A 22,811-nucleotide genomic window follows, 5' to 3' on the forward strand; every position below is an offset into this window, starting at 1 on the left:
CCAGTATCCTTCTTCTTCCTGATTAGTTCCCCCCCCCCCAATAAACTTCTATGATGAATTGTTTTTCTGATTTGTAGGAACGGTGTGTCCCTGCAGAACATTAATTTGAAATGTATAGGACATGTTGCATTAGAACATCAATTCCAGGCAATGACACAGGAGGAAGAGATCCATATTTGAGCTGAAGCAATACTTGCTTGCTGTCCCAAAGATACTACTGTGAAACTCGATTCTGTGATGAATAAGTATGGACATGTATCAAACTGATCCTGCAGCTTGTTGTCCCGCTTGGCATGCTGTGGGTGGGGTTGGCCTTATGAGGTCAAATTTACCTCTTTGTTGTTGTTAACTAGCCTCGAGTTGATGTGGAGCCATGGTGACCCTGAGGATGAGACATCGCCAAGACTCCCTGTCCTCCACTGTTCAGCTTAATTCCTGCAAATTCATATCTGTGACCTCCTTAATAAAGTCCATCTGTCTAGTATGTGGTCTTCTCTCTTTCTAATTCCCTCCGCCATTGCTAGCATTATTGTTTTTCCCAATAGTTGCTTCTGAAGTACGACAGCCTTAGTTTTGTTATCTTGGCTTCCAGGGAGATTGCTGGCTTGATCTACTCTAGGACTCATTTGTGTGTTTGGCTGTCTATGGAATCCTCAATGCCTCTTCTCCTCATGATGCAAACATTGGGATACCAAACTTACCAAAGAGACATGATGATGGATCAGTGTAGTTGTCCAGGGAGGAGAGAAAATGAATGAGAAATTGTCTATTACTTTTAATTTATATTTATGTGTGTATGTCTGAGTGCCTTTTTATTTGTCTGTTTGTTTTAAGAATTTGTTATCTATTTGTCTTGGTCAAGTAAGACCATGTATTTATGTATTAAAGCTTAATTTTAAAAAAATGTGGTGACACCCGTCCCATTATCTTAAACAGATTTAGACAGGGATGTAAATCTTCCACTATTTTACCTTTGTACACCAGGATGAATACAAGGATGAAATACAGTTTTCTCCCTGTTGCAAGAGAAAGCAAATGCTTGTTCATTGTATTCTCCCTGTATTTGACAATGTTCTGTGGGAATTATTCTGCAGAGAAATACATGTGATTTTTCTGTGCAAAGACAACAACATTATGTAACAAGAATGCACATTACATTAGCCTAACCTGAAAGAGACTGGATCCAATTCTCCTCCCATCCTGCACTTTTCTTTTCAAGGCTTGTGTGCTGGTTTGCCTTTTACTGTTCAGGAAAACTGCTCTTGCTGATTAGGAGCTTTTATCTTCATCATCATCATCATCATCATCATCATCCTCCTTCCTTCTCCTCCCACCAAAGAAACCACGATTATCTAGTCCTCTCCCAGTCTCCAATCATCCCCACGTTATTCTCCCAGGCCAGAACATATGAGGTAGATTGGGCTGTAAAAAAGTGATTTCTCTAAAATCATCCAGTAATGTTAATGGCGGAACCTGGACTTCCACAGTTGTAGTCTATCACCCTAACCACAATGCTACTCTTGTTTTGCAATATGTCTCATAATGCAAGTATCGAATCATAATGCAAGTAGACCGGCCAGAGGAAAATGATGGCAATCTCAGCTAGACTTGTCAGATTTCAGGGTCTGGCCTGCGGCTCCAGTTTTCATGGGTCATCTCCAGGCAGGAGATGAAGGAGCAATTTCTCCAGTTTGGGTGGTCTTAGTTCCAGCAAGAGGAAAGGGCTGTGTGCAAATCTCTAGCTCAGTTAATAGAATAGCAGCTTGATACAGTTTGCAAGGCTTAATTGCTTTCTTACTGCAACTTGCCAGGACTCTCCAGACTCTGGCTGTATAATAACTGGGAGTCCAGAGGGTCTGTATTTACTTCCTCCTTCTCTCCCAGTTATTATACAGCCAGAACTCACCCTCCACTCTGATCTGTATCCACCTTATGAGCAGAATTAGGCTAGATTAAATGTTCCTACACAGCTGAGAAGGAATAGTCTCCTTGTTTTGCCTTGATCTGGCAACAACTTAACTTCCAAACAGGAAAATATTTTCAGCGTGTTTGTGTGTGTTTGAATGACAAGCTGCAAGCAACTATGGTTGGCACTTAATGCATAATGCTTAATGATTTCATTGCAGGGCTGCCTTTGGCCTCAGCTTTTGGCTCAGAAACCTCAGGGCTTGGCATGATTCTGAACTGGCAATCCTAAATTCTTGACTATTCACTTAGCTTTGAAATGTCCGCTCCCTCATTATAGGCTGAGTCTTGCTGCTCAAACTGCTCAGCTGTGACCCTTCAGCTCACATGACAAGATTGCACCTGGTTCAAAATTCACATCCCCAAGGGGCCACCCCAACCTAGTTGCATTTACATGGACAGGAAGCAGAGGCACTGGTGAAGAGAGGCCTCAACACTTTCAGTTTTTCCACAAGAAAGAAAACAGATTTAAGGGCTGGTTGATTTTTCAGAAGCCCCACACTGAAGGACTTTGCTCGAGTCTTCCACTAGCAATGGTGGCGTCTCTGTTCCAGCTCTATGGGTTGTTTTGGGCCATCCTGGGACTCTCGCTTGTAGCCAAAGGTATGATTTCTTTTGTCTTCTTTGTTCTTTCAGTTCGGTGATGGTTCATGTTAACAGGAGATAGGAATTTGTGTGTAGATTTTTATCAGAACCAAGGTCATTTGCTAAAAAAAAATGGGTTGCTAGGCTTTGGAAGCCAATATGATTAAACGGAGGCTGTTGTGCTTTGGCCGCATCATGAGAAGGCATGAATCATTAGAGAAGACAATAATACTAGGAAAGGTGGAAGGTAGTAGAAAGAGAGGAAGACCACAGGGCAGATGGACATACTCAGTCAGAGAGGTCATGGGCCTGAATTTGCAGGACCTAAGCAGAGCACTGGAAGTAGGGGGTCTTGGAGATGTTGCATCCACAGAATCACTATGAGTCAGGGTTGCCTTGAGGGCAGTTAACAAAAACAATAGGCCTCAACCTTGCCTGGAACCTTTTCTTTCATTTTTGAAACTGACTATAGTTGCTTAGAAAGGCAAGAGAGAGATGCCAAAAGGAAAAATCAAAACTAGATCTAGCGAAGGGTTACAAATTTCATTCTAAGAAGTTTATCCAGATTAGATCATTTGGTCTTCTCCAGGTGTGTTGAATTCAAGATATTTGATTTTATATGTTAAAGCCAGCTTTGGACAATTATGATTATATTCCACTTCCCATTATACTTCACAATCAGTTAAGCCTGATGACAGCTGCAGCCCAGCAACATCCAGAGAGCTGTTTGTCCACACCCCTAGAAAACTGGAATTGCATTTGCCTAACTCAAATCAGATCATTAGCCAGCCTCATCTAGTGTTGGCTACTGGAACCGGTAGGAAGCTCAACTTGGGTCAGGTGTAGTGTTGCCCATTTGTCTCCCAGATAACACTCCCAAAACTTTGATCCTTATTAGATTTGGAGCCAGACAAGCTACTGTAGAGCTCTGTCCAGCAAGATGGAGCCATCTGTCCTCCATCACTTTCTAAACCAATTTTCATCTGCAGCCATCCCCTCTCAATACAGCCATTGCATTACCTATGGAGGGATGGGGAGATGGTGTGGAAGAGTGCCAGCCTCTGTTTTTGTCAGTGGCTCCTCTGCTGCACACACACCCTGCCTCCACCAGCAAGGCAATATGTGTATTGGGATGAGACAGTTGCAGCTGCAAGTTGGGGTATAGAAGTTGGGGGGGGGGGCATGTACCTTTGTCTCGTTTTACAGCACTTTATGATACCTCAACCTGTTTTAAAATCAATAAGGATTGAAGTTACAGGTTTTAAGATCAATAAGGATTAAAGTTACATGTAGGATCCAATCAGCCAACCTTAGCTTGGGTGTGTTCCCCCCCCCCCTCCTACTTTGGGATGAGATTTTTCTAATTTCTCTCCTCCAATAACATAATTCTTCTGAAGGTCATTAGTAGAAACAGGAAATGGAAGGGTTGTAGCCAATGAGGTATTTCAGCAAAAATAAGTCATGCTTCCTGCCCACCTGCTTTGCATTTGGGGACAAGAACTGAAACATTAGCCCTTGGTTTCTGGAAGAACCACCCTGTATCATGGCATTTTGAAAAGGAGGAAGCTGAACTAAAGCAGATCAGGCGACTGAGCTCTGTGCAAGCTTTGTTGTTGTTAATGTGCCGTCAAGTCTGATTTATGGTGACCCTATCCTACTATTTCTTGGCAAGATTTATTTAGAGGTGGTTTGTTATTGCCTTCCTAAGGCTGTGACATGCCCATGGTCACTCAGTAGATTTCCATGGCTGAATGAGATTTGAACCCTGGTCTCCTGAAGTCCTAGGCCACCACTCAAACTACAGATATCCCTCCACGTTTGCGGATTTGACTTTTGTGGATTTGATTATTCACGGATTTGATTAATATGTTCTCTCTAGGAATATCTAGGTCCTCCAGCACAATTCTATTGTCAACTTCTGCCAAAAGTCACACTGGAGGACCATCCTAGAGATTCCTAGAGAGAACACTTCCCTAGGCATCTGTAGGTCCTCCAGCGCAAGTTCACGGTCAACCTCTGGCAGTTCTTGACCATAGAATTGCCCTGGAGGACCTAGAGATCCTTAGCAAGTTGTTCTCTCAGTGTTTTTTTTTAAAAAAGTGGGGTTTTTTATGTGTGGTTTTCCCACTCCTGTGCCCCTAACCCCATCAATGTGAAGGGTCTGCTGTACTATGGCTCTCCCTGTGCAAGTTATGCTTACTGAAATTCATGCCTGCTGGTATTATCTCTTCTACATTGAGAAGACATGCTCACTTCCGCATCTGGCCACCCTGGGCCTGCTTCCTCTGGTCCTGAACAGTTGCAGGAGTGTCTGTCAGGGAATGTTCCAGCTGCCCATGAATGCCCAGGGAAGGCTCAACCTTATCTTGGATGCAGAGGGTGGTCCTTCTTAAGTGCAAAAAAGGAGCTAGAATAAACTGGCTGAATCCCAAAAACAGTGGCCGAGAACTGGACTTAAGCCTCCTCTCACTGTTGTTGAATGCCCAGCAGAGAAGGAGCACTCTCTGGCTCCCAGATGGCTGGCATGAATATGCTGACAGAGTTTTAAGCTTCACCAACAGGCTACTTGGATCTCAGCCAGTATGAAGGAATATTAATGAAGAGTTTACAGCTTCTGGGATCAGGAAAGGTTTACATGAAGATTGGCACCTGATATATACGTCATGGGAAAGGAGTTCTTAACTGGATACCCATTTAGTTTCCAATGCATAGTAGTTCAAATATTGTATGATTTAATGTCCTTTGAATAAGTATTGCTATATGTTTGCATATATGTACGTATCTTATTTACTGGCATTTATGTGTTTCTCTTTACAGAAATGGGCAATACTGACTATTTAAAACTCGGTTTCGTCTTTACAATCCCGCATCTATTGCACCAGCGTTTTTCCATACAATAATCTCCATTAGAAATTGCTTACAAAACTGCTATCACAGTGTGTGTGTACACACACTTGTCCCTCCACATTTGCAGCTTTGACTTTTGCGGATTTGATTATTCATGGAGTTTATGACTATGTTCTTTCTAGGAATATCTAGGTCCTCCAGCACAAATCTATAGTCAACTTTAACCAAACGTCACACTGAAGGACCTAGAGATTTCTAGAGAGAACACTCTACTAGACATTTGTAGCTATTCCAGCGCAAATGGTCAATATCTGGCAGATGTTGTCCACAGAGTTGCACTGAGAACTAGAGATTCCTAGAGAGGTGTTCTCTTGGGTAAAAACATAGTGTTTTTGTTATCTTAGGTTATTCCACATTCACGGGGGTCCTGTGCCCCTAACCCCAGCGTATGTGGAGGGACGTGTGTGTGTGTGCGCGCGTGCATGTGGGTATACACACACACACTGTGTAGATGCATGTGTGCCTTGAAATTGCCTATCAACTTATGATAACCCCATGAATTTCATAGGGCTTTCTTAGGCAAGAAATACTCAGAGCTGCTTTTGCCAGTTCCATCCTCTGAAATATAGCCTAAGTACCTGATATTCTTTGGCGTTCTCCGATCTAAGTATTAATCAGAAATGACTCTGCTTAGCTTCCAAGATCAAACAGGATCTGGTGCTTTTAGGGTATGTAGCCCTTATTACCACTGACCAAATTATGTCAGTTTTGAATCATAAGAGCACTGGTTTTGGATGTCAAATTTATTGAACACTTGCATATCCATCCACTAAAAACACAAACTACAGCATGAATTTTAAGGAGAAAAAAGTTACTTGATTTTTAGGGTGGCGGTGAACAAAAAGAAGGCTAAAGAACCAGAATATTAATGTTGACATGGTATCTGCTGTGGTTTGGTTCCAGGACCCCTTGGGGATACCAAACTCCATGGATGCTCACATCCCATTATATACAGTGATGTAATAAATTGGTGTGCATTATATAAAATGGCAAAATCAAGGTTTGCTTTTTAAAAAATCTTTTTTGGGGAAATATTTTCCAGCTGTGGATGGTTGAATCCATGGATATGAAGGGCTGATTGTAACTGAAAACAATGTTAACTGAATGCATGAACTGGCCTTTATTTCTCTTTCTTCTTCCTCTAGGTATGGACAGCACACAAAGAAACAGAAACTACCAGAAACCAGGTAAACAAGCATTATCAAGATATTCCCTTTCTTTATGGACAGTTTCAAAATTGATCCTTAATTGGTTTCCATCCATTTCTGCTTTGGAAATTTTCACGTATATTCTTGGCTTGTTAGAATCAATTTAGCTTCAGACACCTCCTGCTTTCTATTTTGTGTTAATGTCCTAATCAAAAGGTGCCCTCTATTCTTGAGGTCTTTCTGGGATATTGCTTATGAAATCTCTTACTAGATTCGCTTTAATAACAGCTATGGAACTCTGCCATGCCATGTACTAGTTACTCCTGATATGCCGTTGGTGGGGAAGGGAAGAGTGAGTATACTCATTCCGTCTCTTTCAGGACTGCACTGAAATACTCTGCCTGCTCCCTGGCTCCAGAGTTTTGTTCTACGTCATGCATGTGGCTTCCGATCCTGTAGACCCAAAATATTCCTGGTGGGGATTTCAGTTCTTCAAGTAATTTCTGATTTATGGTAACCCTAAGGCAAACATACCCTGGAGTTTTCGGGATAAGATTTGCTCAGAGAAGGTTTGCCGTCATCTTCCCCTGAGACTGAGTGGATGTAACTTGTCTAAAGTTACCCAGTGGGTTTCATGACTAAGTTTCAGTTTTGAGAATGACACCCACATAGTGTGTATTTGTCGTGGTTTCAGCAGCAAAGTGTACTGGAGAGAACAAACACACTGATATTTTGGTAGTACATCTTGCAGATCAGAGGCAGAGACTTGGAGGCCACAGAAATAGTTGCTTAGAGACTGCCAGCATGGCATTGTGATCTGAGTGTTGGACTATGACTCTGGAGGCCAAGGTTCAATTTCCAGCTCTTTAGTGAAACCCACTGGGTGACTTTGAACAAGTCACATGCTGTCAGCATCACGAGAAAACAATGGCAAAACTCCTCTGAATAAATCTTGCCCCAAAAAGCCCAGGATAGGGTTACGGTTAGGGTTGCCATAACTTGGAAATGATTTGAAGACACACACAGAGGCCACACTTTCCCCATCTCTGCTTTGTAGACAAGTCATAGGGTTGCCATAATTGTCCACTAAAACCCGGGACAAAATGTGGAACAAAATCTAGACCAAACTGTAGGACAACAGCAGGACAAAACTCAGCCCAAAATGTAGGACATTTAAGAAAAATGTAGGACCTTAAATGTCCTACATTTTGGGCTGAGTTTTGTCCTGCAGTTGTCCTACAGTTTGGTCTAGATTTTGTCCTACATTTTGTCCTGGGTTTTAGTAGACAGTTATGGCAACCCTAAGACAAGAGGATGTTGGGAAAGCACAGGAGACAGTTCCAGCAGTTATATTTTGTGGCATAAATCCCTCATTGTCTTATTTACTTGTGTGGGATGCTGTGTTCTGTCCCTGTCCCCAAATTGTTGCAGCACAGTAGAGGTTGGAAGTTGGTGGTGCCTGGAGTCTTTAGACAGAGTCTCTGCGGGAAATATGTCTTAGCAGGTTGCGCAAATTCCTGTGTGTTCAGGAGGCAAACATTTTGCCAAGTCCTGTCATTTTGGTAATGTTCCCCTTTTATATGCAGAGTACTCATATCTGTGTGCAAAGTGTGCTTTCCCCTTGTGAACTGTACATGCACATGACATGATGTCAGGAAAATGTAGTTCTGTAGCATAAACTCACATTGCCTGACTTGTTTTCCAAATGTGTGGGGTTTATATCAGGGGCTGGGGAACTTGTGGCCCTCAAGATATTGCTCCCATTATCCCTTAGCAGTGGCTAAATTGTCTGGAGCTGATTTGAATCAGAGTTCAACAGTATCTGGGGGCTAAAGGTTTCCTAGCCTTATTTATAGAGTTGTGGAAGCGGCACGTTGTGACCAGGTGGTGAGTTATATTCTAAGCCCTGTCATTTCAGGATGGGTATATTGGTGTAGTGGTTTGAGTATGTGGGATAACGCCTTGTGCAACAGCTGAAAAAGTAGATATACTGGTGTGATCAGAGGCTTCACCAATATAAATACTAACAGGATTCTTGTCCTGGCTGCTCTTCACCTGTGAGACTTGCCTGAGTCCTTTCTACAGCCTCCTCTTCAGATTTCTTTTCCAGGTCCAGATCCTGACTCATGACAATTCTGACCAATGTCATCAGTGGAGCATCTGTGCCAATGTAGTGGTCTGCTAATCTGTGATGGCAATTCTATTCATGTGATATTCTGCTTCTGCTAGAAAAATACCTCTTAGTGACAGCATAGGCATGTATGTGTATGGCTTCAAGTTGCCTGTCAACTCATGGTGATCCCATAAATTTAATAGGGTTTTCTTAGGTAAAGAATATTCAGAGCTGGTTTTGCCGGTTCCTTCCTCTAAAATATAGCCTACAGCGCATGATAGTCATTGGCAGTGTCTCATTCACATATTAACCAAGAGTGACCCTGCTTAGTTTCCAAATTCAGATGGGATCTGGTGCTTTTAGGATATTTTGACCAGCATAGGCATAAACCAACTGTAGTGCTAAACTCAAATGTCAACAATGGCCTGAAATTTGAATTACACACACTATTTTGGCTAGACAAGAAATCACTAGAGTATCAGACAGAGACCCCTTCCCTTATCCTCCCCCTACCTTTTCTCAACAGTTTTTGTGGTTTTCATCTTTTATCCAGACCCTGTCACTTATGTGAGACTGACACGTGTCCGCTTTATTGCTGCAAGGCGGGGTGCCGCTATTTCCTTCAGCTGCTTCTCTGACCCACTGACAAACTGGTACAAAGAGACTGAGAATGGCAAGCAGCAGGAGCTGATGAACAATTCCAGAATCCAGATGACCAGAAATGACTCAGTGATGATAATGCAGATCAGAAAGCTCCAACATGTTGACAATGGCATCTACTTCTGCAAGAGAAACCACTCATACAGGAATGGAAAAATGCAGTCGCAGCGCTGTGGCACTGAGCTCAGAGTCATGGGTAAATCTTTAATTTTCTAGCCTTTTCAACTTTTTTCAAGATCCCATGTCTAGGTTTGTGAGCAATCTGCAGGCAAAACTGTGCCTTAAAATCTGTTTTGCTTGGTTGTACAACCCCATAATCCAAGGAAAGCCTTTTCCACCTGAACTCTTGGATTCAATACAATTCCATTTAAAGTTCCACTTCAGCTATATTTTGAGAATTGTACAAAACTTGGACGCTTACACACATCCATACTGTACTTGCAGTTGCACTGCCTCATGGGTTTTGTGCTCTGCTGTAGTTTACAGTATCATTCCATAGCAAAGATGGAAAGGAGAACCGTAATCGCATATCTGGAGAGATTTGAACATTCAATTTTCCCAGGACGGGTGTGTTCTCCTCCTAGATGTGACAGTCTATCAGACCACTGGCAGAGCAAGAATTGAAGCTTGTCTTCTCTCTTATTTTTTTAGGTGTCAGCACTTTTGAGCAAGTGCAAAGTCGGCACACTCTGAAAGATGCTATCATTGTGATTCAGACAATTCTTCTTGTCTTGTTTCTGAGCATGCCTCTGTTCCTAACTACAGGGAAGGTGAGTGTGTTGGATGGATGCTGTTGATAAATGCCAGATCCTACTATTACTGATACTTAAAATGCAATATACTAACAGCTGCTGCAGCACAATGTGATATACAATTTGTTAATACTGTTGCATTACTTTATCCCTCCTTATGTATTTTTAAAATAAAAAGATATATAAAATACTAGATGCAAGCAATCAGTAAACTACTGCAACATAGCCCATAAAAACTAATGTACTTACACACTGTAAACTGCTTAGGGAGTCATTAAGTGCACTGATAAGTGGTATAGAAATATATTTGCTATTGAGATTTTAAAATTTTTCCTCCAGCAGCAGCCTCACTAAAGCTTGGGAAAGTTACTCTTTGAACTATAACTCCCATAATGCCCCACCCAGGCCATTTTGAAGTCCAAAAAGCAACTTTCTCAAGATTTGCTTCACCAGATTGAAAGTTTGAACATTTCCTCAACAACTGCAAAGACCAATGCTACTCTTACTGGGGAGTTAAAAAGATGAAAAATACTCTTCTTTGTACTGTTCCAGCCTCACCTCACAAGTAGACAGAGTGGGTTGCTGATGTCTGGGGAGTTGTGGTGTCACCCCTTCTTAGGGTGTCACCTGGTGTGGTCTGCACTCCCACACACTCCTAGTGACACCACTGGCTCTGTGTACTGTGCACCTTGATTTGAATTAAAAGAGAGGTGCCATTCACAGGCAAACACTATGACCTAAATTCAGTTGCTCTTTCTGACTCAGGTTAAGCCATTGAATCAATTGATGAGTGGTAAATAAGCATTTATGTAAATTTCACAGATCCAATGGGTATATTCTAGGTGAGACTGGTAATTGGATATACAGTAAACTCAAAAGAGACTGTGAGATAAAAACCACAAGAGAATAAAGTGAACATTGTCTGAGAGATGTTTTCTCTCCCATGGTGCTCCCCTATCTTTCTTTCTCAATATTGCCCCTGATCAAGTGGATTTTCCACTTGAAAGATAGACTGAAGCATCTGAAATTTGTTGGGAGTCTCCCATTCAAGTACTAACTAGGGCTGACACTGCTTATCATCTGAGATCAGACATATGATTTGCCCAAGGTCACCCAGTGGATTTTATGGCCGAGGTGGGACTCAAACTGTGGTCTTCAGAGTTGTAGTCCAACAGTCAAACCACTAGGCCATGCTAGCCACCAGAAAATGAATGAATTAATAAGAAGAAAAAATCTCTTAAACTCTTATCAAAGCCAAGAAAATTTAGTTTAAAAAGCACCACTGGTGGAGAACAGCAAAAGATATAGACTGGGAGATTATTTTTATTTTTGGTCTGAACCAAAAGGCATGGAAACACATGGTTCACTGATTTAATTAAACATGCCTATTTATCTTTACTTGGTGTCCAAACGCCAGGTTATATATAGATTTATTTACGATCAACTGATCAAACATCAAATGCCAGGACTGGCTCTCCATTTGGACATACAGCTATTATTTCAAAATGCTTTGAGAGAATGTGAACAGCAACCCTTCTTTATAACCATCTCCCTACAATTGGAAAAGGTCCAATTCATCAAGTATTTTCTGTTATTGTTCATTTGTGGTGATTAAGACTTTCATTAAAAAAACCACTAATAAAATGAAATGTAGTGAAATGGGACGCAATTAGAAAGAAAACATGAGAAGTGGTTGGCTAGTGGATCGCAGGCCATTTAACTTCAGACAACCCAAAGAATTTGGAGAGTGATGTTGTTCCTCCATTCCATTTTAGGGTGAGAGCAAGAAAGCATCTGCTGAAGATCACACTTATGAGGTAAGCAATGAAGTGAGGCAATTTGAAAATGGCAAAGTTGTAGAAGGGGTAGTCCCTCCTGTGTGCAAGGAGGAAGGTGCAAAGATAGCCATATGCCACACACACAGCAGGAGGAAAAAAGAATATCAGTGCAAGTTGTTGGTAAAAGTGGGCTTCAGAGTGGGGAAGAGGCAGTAGCACTAATGCTGGGGTGATCAACTTGTGCCATGTTGGGTTGCGTGCCAAAGAAGGAGAAAGAACCAAGGAGAGAATGTGCCAGGGAGGAGGAAGTGTATTGGTCCCAGATGCTGTACTGCTTTCCTGGACAAAGCTGGTGGACAGACGATGGAGAAGGGGGGGTCTGTCTCTCTGTTTCCCCCCCCCTACATAATCTTGCCTGTTTGCTATTTCTGAATGCAGACAGAGGAACTGAGTTCTGCACTCCTCCCTTCATATAGAAAGTCCCCTCTGGTGTCTTTCATTGTTTAATTGGATAAGTGACACACAAAGGGTATTTTCTTTGTTCACTGATTGGAAACAATGGGGACATAAAGGGACCCTACTGTTATCTCCAGTCACTGGAGTAGATGGAATAGACACAAGAGTAGATGGCTCTTTGGTCTGACCTAGGAGGACTGTTCTTGTGTTTATATAGTGTATCTTCAAGATACAACAGTGAAGAAGACTTACTTCATATCCACACTCAATTGTAGCAGTTTGATAGCATTTGAACTGTCATAGTGCTCTACCCTAAATAATCCTGGGATTTTTAGCTTGGTAGTATATTTAGAATTGTCTTCTATAAATCGCTAGTGCTATAGTTCAGGGAATGGAATCCAGCTCTGTAGTGGAAAAATACATCATCAACTTGCAAATTCCAGGATTCTATAGAGGAGCACCTTGCCAATTAAAGTGGTATCAAAGTGCTGTAAGTACATTGTGTGGATATATTCATGATTGGTATCCTAAAGACTCAGGAATAAACAAGCATAGCATTGTACTGAAAACTGTTTCTTGCACTCAGGACTTTCTTGTGTTTCTTCCTGCTTATGCTTCAGTCTCACTTTTTGCCATCTACAGGGGCTGACAGTTGAACTAGCGGATACATATGAAGACATTACAATCTACCAGGACACGGCACAGAAGTGGGATTTGGGGGAGCATCCATGTGAAGAGTGAAAGATTTTTCAGCAAGGTGTGCCATACCTCTCTTGACCAATGAGACAACCATTCCTGTTGTGTGGCTACTGTCCAAAAGTGGGAATCCTATTTTAGGGAGGCAGGGGTGGCGGTTAGTTGCTGCTTGGCTTCAGTACTCTTGACTTATCTCTCACTTTCATTATCTAGCATCAGCTGGTCATCTAGAACAAAATACAACACCTATATGCTCCAGATTCCTTGGATTATTGATCATAGACACAAACGTCTGGGTAGTGGGAAGAGGTGGAACCAAAGTGTCGGCAGTGCTACTCAAAATGGTGCTCCATGAGCCATCAACTATGAGTCCCAGAAGAGTTTCCAGGAAAAAAGCAATAGTTGTAACCAATGGGCATAAATATGGTACCAATGCTTGGCACACAGTGGGAGATTGATGGTGCCCACATCACCTAAATTAAGAAGTACTTTCATAGGGCAAACTCATCTAAAAAATAAGAAACCCCAAAGTGGTACCAATGAGAGCAGAGATTAATTTGGATTGATGCATAGATTGTTCTTTTACATTTTTTTAAGTTGAGTTCCTCTGCAAAAGGATGAGTCAGAGAAGGAAAACTTCGACCCGTTACAGACCGCCCAAAAGGGGCGGTCTTGGGCCGCTGCCGGTTGCAGCACAGAGGAGTTGCAGCAGCCAAACCGCATGACTCCTCCGTGCTGCAAAGAAGGAGCGCAAAAATCGCGCTCCTTCCGGCAACCCGGAAGAAACACCGCAAGTGCCAAAGCGCGCACTCGCAGCGTCACTTCCGGGGCGTGACGTGCGGATGCAGAGTGTCTGCTACGTCAAGATGGCGGCGGCCGTGTGGAACGGCCGCTGCCATCTTGTACAGACTCGGTCCGTAATAGGAGTAAGTGCGTGTGTAAGCCACGCACTTACCCTAAAGCTAGTACGTCCCCAGGACGTACTAGCTGCCCGTGTGTAACGGGCCTACATCCTCTTAATTTTAACTAGTTTCTTCTAAGCATTCTCAGTAAAATATAGATTTTATTTGGTTATTCAAAAGCTAGCATTAATATTTTTTTAATAAGTTGCTTAAAAGAATCAATACATAGGGCATGATCTGTTGAGGAGTATATTTGCCCCTTAGCTACACTTCTGAATCTTCATCTCAGGTATCTATGTTTGGATTTCAAATTATTTGCTGCCTAAGATAACCACTCAGTACTCCAGCCGTCCAAAGTGGTACACCACATTTATAGAAAACATACCCTATTCATGCCAAAACTTTGCCCCAAAAGTCTTTTAATAAAGCTAAGAACTGTGGTACTTTACAGAGTTCGTTCTTCAAGGAGCTACAAGATTCCTTTACATACAGAGTTTGTTCTTGTTTTTCTGAGAGTCGGTGAACCACATCCATTTCTTTCCTGTTGTCTCATAAAGCAAAGTTAAATATCTTCCTTCTGTATGCAGCACGGAAATGAGTGTTCAGGGTAGAAAAAGGAGCCACCTGTCCAAAAACGGAATGGAGCATAATTTTCATAACAGAGTTTCAGTTCTGCTTACCATGCCAACCCCTGGGCTGAGTCTACTAATTCCCCAGAACTTGAAAGAGTTACTTTTTTTAACAACAGGTTCCCCAAGATCCGAGACAAAATGGGCAGTAGTCACATTTCCAGGCTTTGGTGCTTTCCTTGGACTTTAAGGATGCATCAGCTCCAAAAACCTAGATAGCTGCTGCAATTCTTAGTGCTATGACCCACATTTTAAAAAAGATAAATGCCTATCCCATTTTTTTCTTGTTCAGGAGAGCTGAAATTAAGCCTGTCCAACCAGGTCCTGGATTCTTTTCACTATCTGAATAGGGCTTTAGAAGCCAGCCTGACTTCCCTTCTCAGGCAGTTCCACAGCTGGGGTGCTGCTACACAGAATGCAGGGACGTAGCCAAGGTGGGGTCCTTGGGGTCCAGACCCCCCTTCCATTAGAAAAATGAATGGTGCATGCTGCTGCGCCGCCACACCCAAGCCCCATTATAATGGTGGCACATAGTCTGGACCCCCCCCCCCCTTCCTAAAATCCTGGATACGTCCCTGCAGAAGGCCCTGTTACTTGTAGTTCTGTTTTCAGAAATTGGGGACTGGAATGTGTCTGTTCATCCCAGCAATCCTAGGTAGGTAACCTGTAACTGGCAGAGTCTAATTTCGGCAATCCCCTTCTCTCATTGTAAAATTCTGACCTCACAGTCCCATGATTTCAGCATCAAGTCAACCTACTCCCACCACTTCCAATGTGACACAAAATCCACAAAACAGTGATGCCTTTATTGGCAAGCCAAAATGCACAAAACATATAATGCAAGCTTTCGAAGCTGCACTGGCTTCTTCATCAGTCTGTTTTTTGTAATATCTTGCCTGATTGTAATTTCAAATGTTTGCTCATAGTTGTGACCTTTGAGTTGGCCTAATGAAAGTATTGCTCTAACATGGATTTGGGGGATTTCAAAAGGCCAATGAACAAACTACACATGCATCCTGACTTCTCTTTATGGCCTGGACCGCACAACCTGGGTGAACTGAGGCCAAGGATATGTTCTTTCTCTAGTGAGTTGGGAGAAAAACTAGTGAAAGGAAGCATCCATTACCAGACAACACAGTAAATTGACCACCGACAAAGCCAGAACAATAGAGCAATATGCATTGGCACCACTGGTTGTTTGCAATAAGCCACAGTTCTTGTACATCCCTGGTTTGTCATGTTGTACAAACACACTCATTATCTGAACTCCAGATCTACACCTGAGAATGAACAGAAAGAGAATCTAGCATTCAGATTTCTCAGGCACCCTGTCTATTTACCTAGATAGATGTCTAGGTTTTGTTGCTATTCAGACACTAGATTGGCACGAAATAGCAAATGTCTTGTATGACACCATCAAGATGACGACAACAGCTTCAACCTATCCTCTAACATTTCAAATATAAAAATGAAGACACATGTGGTCAAGCAACATCTGAGTGTAGTCAAGACAGGAAAAAGTTATTAATGAGGAAAAAAACCTACAAGCTAAGGATGCTGCAACAGTTTGATTTTGTCTGATCCTATAGGTAAGGGTAAGATTCCACCGCCTCTTCTCCCCTCTGCTAAGTTAACTGAGTGCAAACTACATTTGAACAGTTTACAGCAATTGTAGTAAGCTGAGGGCAAAGGGAAAAAGTGAGAGGAGGAGAGAGAAAATTGAACATTTTAAAAACTTGGAAAAGCAGTACAACACTGATTCGGAAAGGGTTGAGGCTGTTCTGGAATTGGAGATTGGATAAAGAACATCCATTTCTCCTGCCCCTGTAGGAATGACCTCTATCTACAGAGTCTGTAGAGCTTATTAATTGTTTCCAAGATGTGTTGCTGCTATTGTTCAATAACAGGGTCAAAAGTCCTTGCCAATCTACTCCAAATCACCTGGAGAACTACAAGGAGATCCCAGTCTACATTCTGCATCCCATTCTGTTACTTTAACTCTTAGATTAGTCTGGATTAATGCCATCAACAGCATGTTGTTCTCCTTTGACTCAGTGGTCTCTGTGTCTTTGAATATGAAAGTTTGCAAACTTATCAAAATGTCTGTTTAGACTAGAGTTAGTGGTCACAACCAGATACTGTAACAATTGATTTCATAATTTCTGTATTTTTAATGCAAAAAAGTAATTTCTTTTGCTTGTCGTGATTATTATGCAAATTATCATGGTTTGTTTAACAATTATTAATAATTGTATTTTGCAATTATTATTTTATCAAGTTATTTTGTACACTGGTCTACGACCGAATAAATCTTACTCATGATTTGTTGGTATTTTTTGAAAGACAGAATATAACTTCTCTCTCCCCTCATCTCAGACTTCACATCACTGACAACTTTCTAAACCCAAGGCCATAATATATTTCTAACACTTTTGAAAGAAATATACTCCACACCTCATACAATTTTGGCTGTCCTTTACACTACTGTCTCCAGCTCTGATGTACTTTCCTAAGGCGTGGGGGACAGGAATTTTGCATAGTTTCCTAAACGTGAGCATGACGTGGTAAATAATCTGAAAATAATCTAGAGTGAAAGAGGGAAAAAACACATCCAGATGTTGCTGCCTTTTTGGTTACTGGACACCAAACATGAGTGGGGTGTGCGTTTCCCTCTAACCCCCCACCAGTGACTTTCCTAGGAGATGACCTTTACATGATGTTACCACCCTGCTTGTATGAGGGGCTTCTGAGAAGAGGCATACAACTCGCCTCCCCAAATCTGTGTTTATTAATGGGGTGATATCAAACCTTTCCTCGAAATGTCACGGACTGGACGATCACTGAGCTGGGTTGCATAAGCCCCTGTGGGTGTGTTACCAAGATGTCAACAACAGAGGAGTTGTAAGAGAGTACACCTGGAATCCAAAGGTTGGTATAGCCACCTGCATGACACAGAGAACAAGACATGGCTGCAAAATCGGAATACTTGTAACTCTGATATTTGGAGCATCGTGTTTTGTTTTATGAAAGTACTGAATTTTCTGTACCTAAAGCTCTACCTTAAAACATGGTTTCCTAGGGATCTAAACACCTACCTTGTTGGAGAGACACAACTGATAATTCTCCTCTTTCCATAGCGGGTCTAGAAGACCATAGATAATAGTTGATATGAAGATTATGAAGTGACTCTTTATATTTTTGGTTTGTGTTTTGCTATTATAATTTGAATAAAACAATAATATTTAAAATATAAAAAAAATTCACCTTTTCAATATTTAGGGAAGAATGCCTCAAGAAAAGCAGGATGTTAAATATCCAGCCTCTCTATTCCAATGCTATTTCAGTTGTTACTAAGGTCAAAGGAAAGGAAAGATGCTCACAGGAGCATCTGATTTTCCTGTATCTAATTCTCAGTGCTCCTTCCAGGTGGAGACTACTACTATGAGACACTATACTCAAGCTGCCTAGATCCTTTTGGAGAGGTGGAATATAAATAAAACTTATTATTATTATTATTATTATTATTATTATTATTATTATTATTTCTCTTCTCAAACAGATGCTGTATTAGAGACTGTATGTTCAACTCCATGTTTTGGCAGTCTCGGGTATATATATACTGTTTCCATCTGCCAAGAGGAATCTTAGGCCCAATACAGACAGGTCAAAATAAAGTTGCTTTGGGACACTTTGGAGGTATGCTTCCAAAGTACAAGTACAAAGTTTAAATGATGCATGCGTACCACAAGTCCAGAAGCCACATCAAAGCTACGATCCAATCCTAAGGACTGGAGTGTGGCTTTGGCGCAGCTTCCGGGCTCTTAGGACGCATGCATCATTTAAACAGCACACCTCCAAAGTGACCTGAAGCAGCTTTATTTTGGCTGTCTGTATCGGGCCTTACTCAGCAAATGAAACTACAGTGGGCCCTTGTTATCCACTGGGCTTTTGGTTCCAGGAACCCCTGTGGACACCAAAATCCATGCATGCTCAATTCCCATTATATACAATGGCATACTAAAATGATGTTTCTTATCTAAAATATCAAAGTCAAGGCTTGCTATTTGGAATTTATCCTTTTTTAAAAATATTTTCAAGCCATGGTTGCTTGAATCCATGGATAAAGAATCAGTGGATAAAGAGGCCTGACTGCATGTTTATGTATTTGCAATATAGGTCCTTTTTTAATTAAAATATACATACAAAGTGGTTTGCAGTTTTAAAAATCTACCATCTCAAACAGTTAAACATGCAAGAAAAAAACAGCAGCAGTACTAACACAAGATCAAACCTAAGATCAGAGACATGATAGACTGCATCTTACCAGTCACTTTGTCCATACCCTCAGAGACTATGCAGATTAGAGGTAACTGAAGGTGATTACATGGCTCTCCTGTAACATCCTGTATTTTCATTGCATCCAAAGTGCATCCAAGTTGGGCAGGATGAAAATGATTTGGATCTTACTGAAGATGTGATTCAGCGCTAGCTTTTTAAATATATATATATTTAAACAAAAAACGTAGCACGGCAATAAAACTGCATTATTAGAAAGATAATAGTGGCTGGAGGGCAGCAAGATTTCTTTTACTTATGGTGACCTTAAGACAAACTTAATTTCTTTTACTTATGGTGACCTAAGGCAAACTTATCATAGGGTTTTCTTGACACGTTTCTTCAGAGGGGGTTTGCATTGCCATCCTCCAAGGCTGAAAGAGTGTGACTTGCCCAAGATCATCCAGTGGGTTCTTATGGCCAAGCCAGGATTGAATCTTGGTCTCCAGAGTCATAGTACAATGCTCAAACCATTACACCACACTGGCTCTCATGGCAACAAGGTAGTGGAACCTCCAAAGATATGAAAGACTTAGCAGTAGTGCCTCTTTAAACAGACAAGATATTGTCAAGCATGGCAACAGGATTACCTGCTTGATAACATCTGGTTTAAAGAGGCAATATGCTAAATTTTTCATATCTTTGGAGATTCCACTACCATTCTGCTTTTTCCTTTACATTTTGAATTCCTGAGCTCTATTATTATTATTATTATTATTATTATTATTAGCTTTATTTATAAAGCACCGTAGATGTACACGGCGCTGTACAAAACCAAGTAATGAAAGAACCACCAGAGGACAGTTTGATAAGGATGGTTGCTTCAAGCTGTGTTTTTTTTTTAATCAGGTAACCAACTTCTTCATTAATAATTAAATTTTATAGGAGACAGAATCCAGAAGACACAATTTCTTACTTCAAACCTTCTCATTTTCCTCATCTTTTTCCTTGCCAGAGAAAACCTGTTAAGATAAGACCAGGAGCCCTCTATCAGGTAGAACCCAACATCATGTAAATCAGGAGTGGCAATTGTTTGACCCTCCCACATTGCTGGACTACAGTCTGGTATTGCTGGACTACAGTTCCCAGAATCCTGCAACCAGCATGATAACCACACTGTTAGGGGAATTCTGGGAGGTGGGTTCCAAAAACGGTATTCCTCCCACCCCCTTCAACTTTGTAGGCCTGTGGCAAATGTCCCCATCACTTCCTTCCAAAGAACCAAATATCTAACTGTCCAGCAGAAAATTCTAGATCTAGGCTATGATTTGGACTGATAATATTCTGGGACATTCCTATGACTGTCATGTCAACCAAAAAGCCTTAAGTTTAGGATCAGTAAGCTCAACACTGTGTTGAAGCCCATCTCCTCAATTTCAGAAAGAGTCAGCTAGTCAAGACTTGCTCTATTCTACTGGAAACCAAACCTGTAAGCCAGATCCTTGCCTGCTATGGCACCCTGTCTCTGCAATTTCCTTTCCCGAGAGGTGCCATCTTTGGGGGGGTTGTATCAAATTTAATTCTTTTTATTTGTTCAGCATTTTTAAGTGATAAAAAAGATTTTATGTTGAAATATAATACCTTTCATTATACTATTCTGCTGTCCAGTTTTATTGTGCTATTTAGTATTGTTTATACACTGTCCCGATCACAAATGTCGGTGCTGTTAAAAAAATCCAGATGGACACAGTTGGGAGATCAACACATCTCACCTCAGCTAGGTCACGGTGATATGGTCCAGATCTCAATACTCTGTCAGCAAATGACATGGATAACCTTTACATATATGTATCAGTGTATGCTGATGATCTACCACAGCTCAATAAACATGATATGTTTTCGTATATAAGACCAGCTCAGAGGGCACCATGGACAACACGGGTGAGAGGAAGAAAATTGTCTTCAAACACATCAGTGATTCACCAACGGGACATGGCTTCAGGTATGCTTTTTTATTTTAAGAAGAGGGGTGTTGCTAATTTATGAACGATGGACACTGCTTTTTGTGGTCACAAGACCTGAAAAAAATCAGTGGCTACAGATATGTGGCATGATAAAAGTGTCGATCCTAGTGAAGATTATATCTGAGAATTGCCTTTTGGGTTGATGAGGGGTTTCAACCTTTGTGTTGGTGTTGAAATATTTTGTATTTGTAAATTTTATTTGAAGATAAGAATAAATGGTCTCAGAGGGAGAAAAGGGTGATATAGTTTTCAAGTAAGTGCAGAAGTCAACACACACAGCAAACTAAGTGAGAAAAAAGGTTGGAAAGTCTAAGCTTCCACGGATATTCCAGCTCTCCTTAGCAATAATTGGCTTTAAAAACTACTGCTAAGTGTTGTAACAACTTACAAAGCCACCTTCCTGGGCAGTGACACCCAAGGAATTTTGAAGGGATGATGGGTGCATATAGGGAGAACATCTGCATGTACCAGTGGTTCTATCTTGCATTAATTTCCCCAACTGTCTTGGTTCATATAGCCTGCCAGAGTGGGTCAGACTGTTTGGTTGCAGTGTCAGGAAGATTCCCAATGGAGACATGTTATACTTACAGTGTATGCATTGGGTTCCATCTTGGGATTTCTAAAAGTTTTGAAAGTCACATTAAGAAATAACTAATTCCCTATAACTAATTTAGAGGGAATGGAATCCATCTAAAACCATGAAAAAACTTTTTGGAGGAAAGCAAAACACAACTAAAGCCCCCTCTCCAATAATGAATAAGATTAAATCATTAATACTAAATCATCACTGGTTACATGAAAAAGGTAGCAATGTTGCCATGTGTTATGTTTACTCCAACCTGCCCAGGTCCCAAATAAATCTTTACAATCAGACTTCCACATCCACTGATTCTGCATTCACAGCTTGGGGGGAAAATTAATCCAAAAAGCAAAGCTTGAATTTGCTATTCTATATCAGACTCACCATTGTGCTATGCCATTGCAAAAAATGGAACTTGAGAACCCACAGATTTTGGCATCTGTGGGGGCCCTGGAACCAAACCCCAGTGGTTACTAAGGGCTCACAGTATTTCCATGCTTTGGCCTCTCTAACTAAACATTCTTGAGTAGCAGCTCTAGAAGAGGTCACCAATGAATCTGGATATATTGTAATTATAATATTTTGTCTATTGGTGTTACTAGGTATAACCTATTGCTCCCTTTTTCAAAAGTCACCACTTTTCCAGTTTTTCTTCTTCTAGTTTAGAATCAAATGCTAAATACCCAAGTGAGAATGCCCAACTTTGCAGCCAGCAAAATGGCTTGCCAGTGATAGATGATTGATGCTATGTCAGCAGGTGGTGAACCTGCTCTTGGCTTTTGCCTTCGCTTCAAAGGAGCTGATTCCACAAATAGACTGCTAAATCCGATGATCCCACAGATAGTTTCAGTACCTGAGACAGCTCCTTCCAGATTAAAATCTTGCACAGATTCACTGCTGACAAAGGAACTAGCAGATCCTGCTGGTCTAAAATGTGGAAAAGGAATTGAACAGTTTAGTTGGAAGGCATGCTCCAAATGCATACTCTCATGCCTGCAGTATGATCTGAAGAGATAACTACATCCTCCTCCTGCTAAATCTTCCAACATACTGAGTTTTATGTTTATACTGAACCCAGCCAAAGGCTGGTTAATTATTGTGGTGTTCTCTGGGAAGATTCAATGTATCGGGAAGAAAGCCAGGAGGGGTCAGAGAGATAGTTGTAAAGTCAAGTCCTGAGGCAGTACTAAGTGATATAACCAGAACTATCTTTCTCCAGCAATGTAGATTGAAGTCGATTGACTGGGACTCAAGTCAGATTCAAGTCATTTCAGTGACTTGACTTGGACTCTACTTAGCAATAAATGTCACACTGACATGATTCAGTTCACATCTTGTGTA

The 22,811-nt window shown here is 41.2% G+C and overlaps 1 protein-coding gene across 1 annotated transcript; it reads left to right on the plus strand.

Annotated features, from left to right (window-relative positions):
- Positions 1-2,444: 2,444 nt before the first annotated feature.
- On the plus strand, positions 2,445-15,137 carry CD79B (CD79b molecule). Its single transcript, XM_089532076.1, has 6 exons — positions 2,445-2,568; positions 6,603-6,644; positions 9,272-9,574; positions 10,030-10,148; positions 11,906-11,947; positions 13,007-15,137. Exons 1-6 carry the CDS (start codon positions 2,499-2,501, stop codon positions 13,103-13,105), a joined length of 675 nt encoding a protein of 224 aa, XP_089388202.1. The 5' UTR covers positions 2,445-2,498; the 3' UTR covers positions 13,106-15,137.
- Positions 15,138-22,811: the final 7,674 nt, after the last annotated feature.

Source organism: Sceloporus occidentalis, unplaced genomic scaffold (assembly GCF_023333645.1).
Source record: "Sceloporus occidentalis isolate IW3139 unplaced genomic scaffold, rSceOcc1.0.p SCAF_7, whole genome shotgun sequence".
NCBI lineage: Eukaryota > Metazoa > Chordata > Lepidosauria > Squamata > Phrynosomatidae > Sceloporus > Sceloporus occidentalis.

What these genes read in the sequence shown, in the direction of transcription:
- CD79B (XM_089532076.1), top strand. Translation starts at nt 2,499, where the DNA reads ATGGTGGCGTCTCTGTTCCAGCTCTATGGGTTGTTTTGGGCCATCCTG. An exon ending in ACTCTCGCTTGTAGCCAAAG is followed by an intron (nt 2,569 to 6,602) that starts GTATGATTTCTT and finishes TTCTTCCTCTAG; the next exon opens with GTATGGACAGCACACAAAGA. An exon ending in TGTTCCTAACTACAGGGAAG is followed by an intron (nt 10,149 to 11,905) that starts GTGAGTGTGTTG and finishes ATTCCATTTTAG; the next exon opens with GGTGAGAGCAAGAAAGCATC.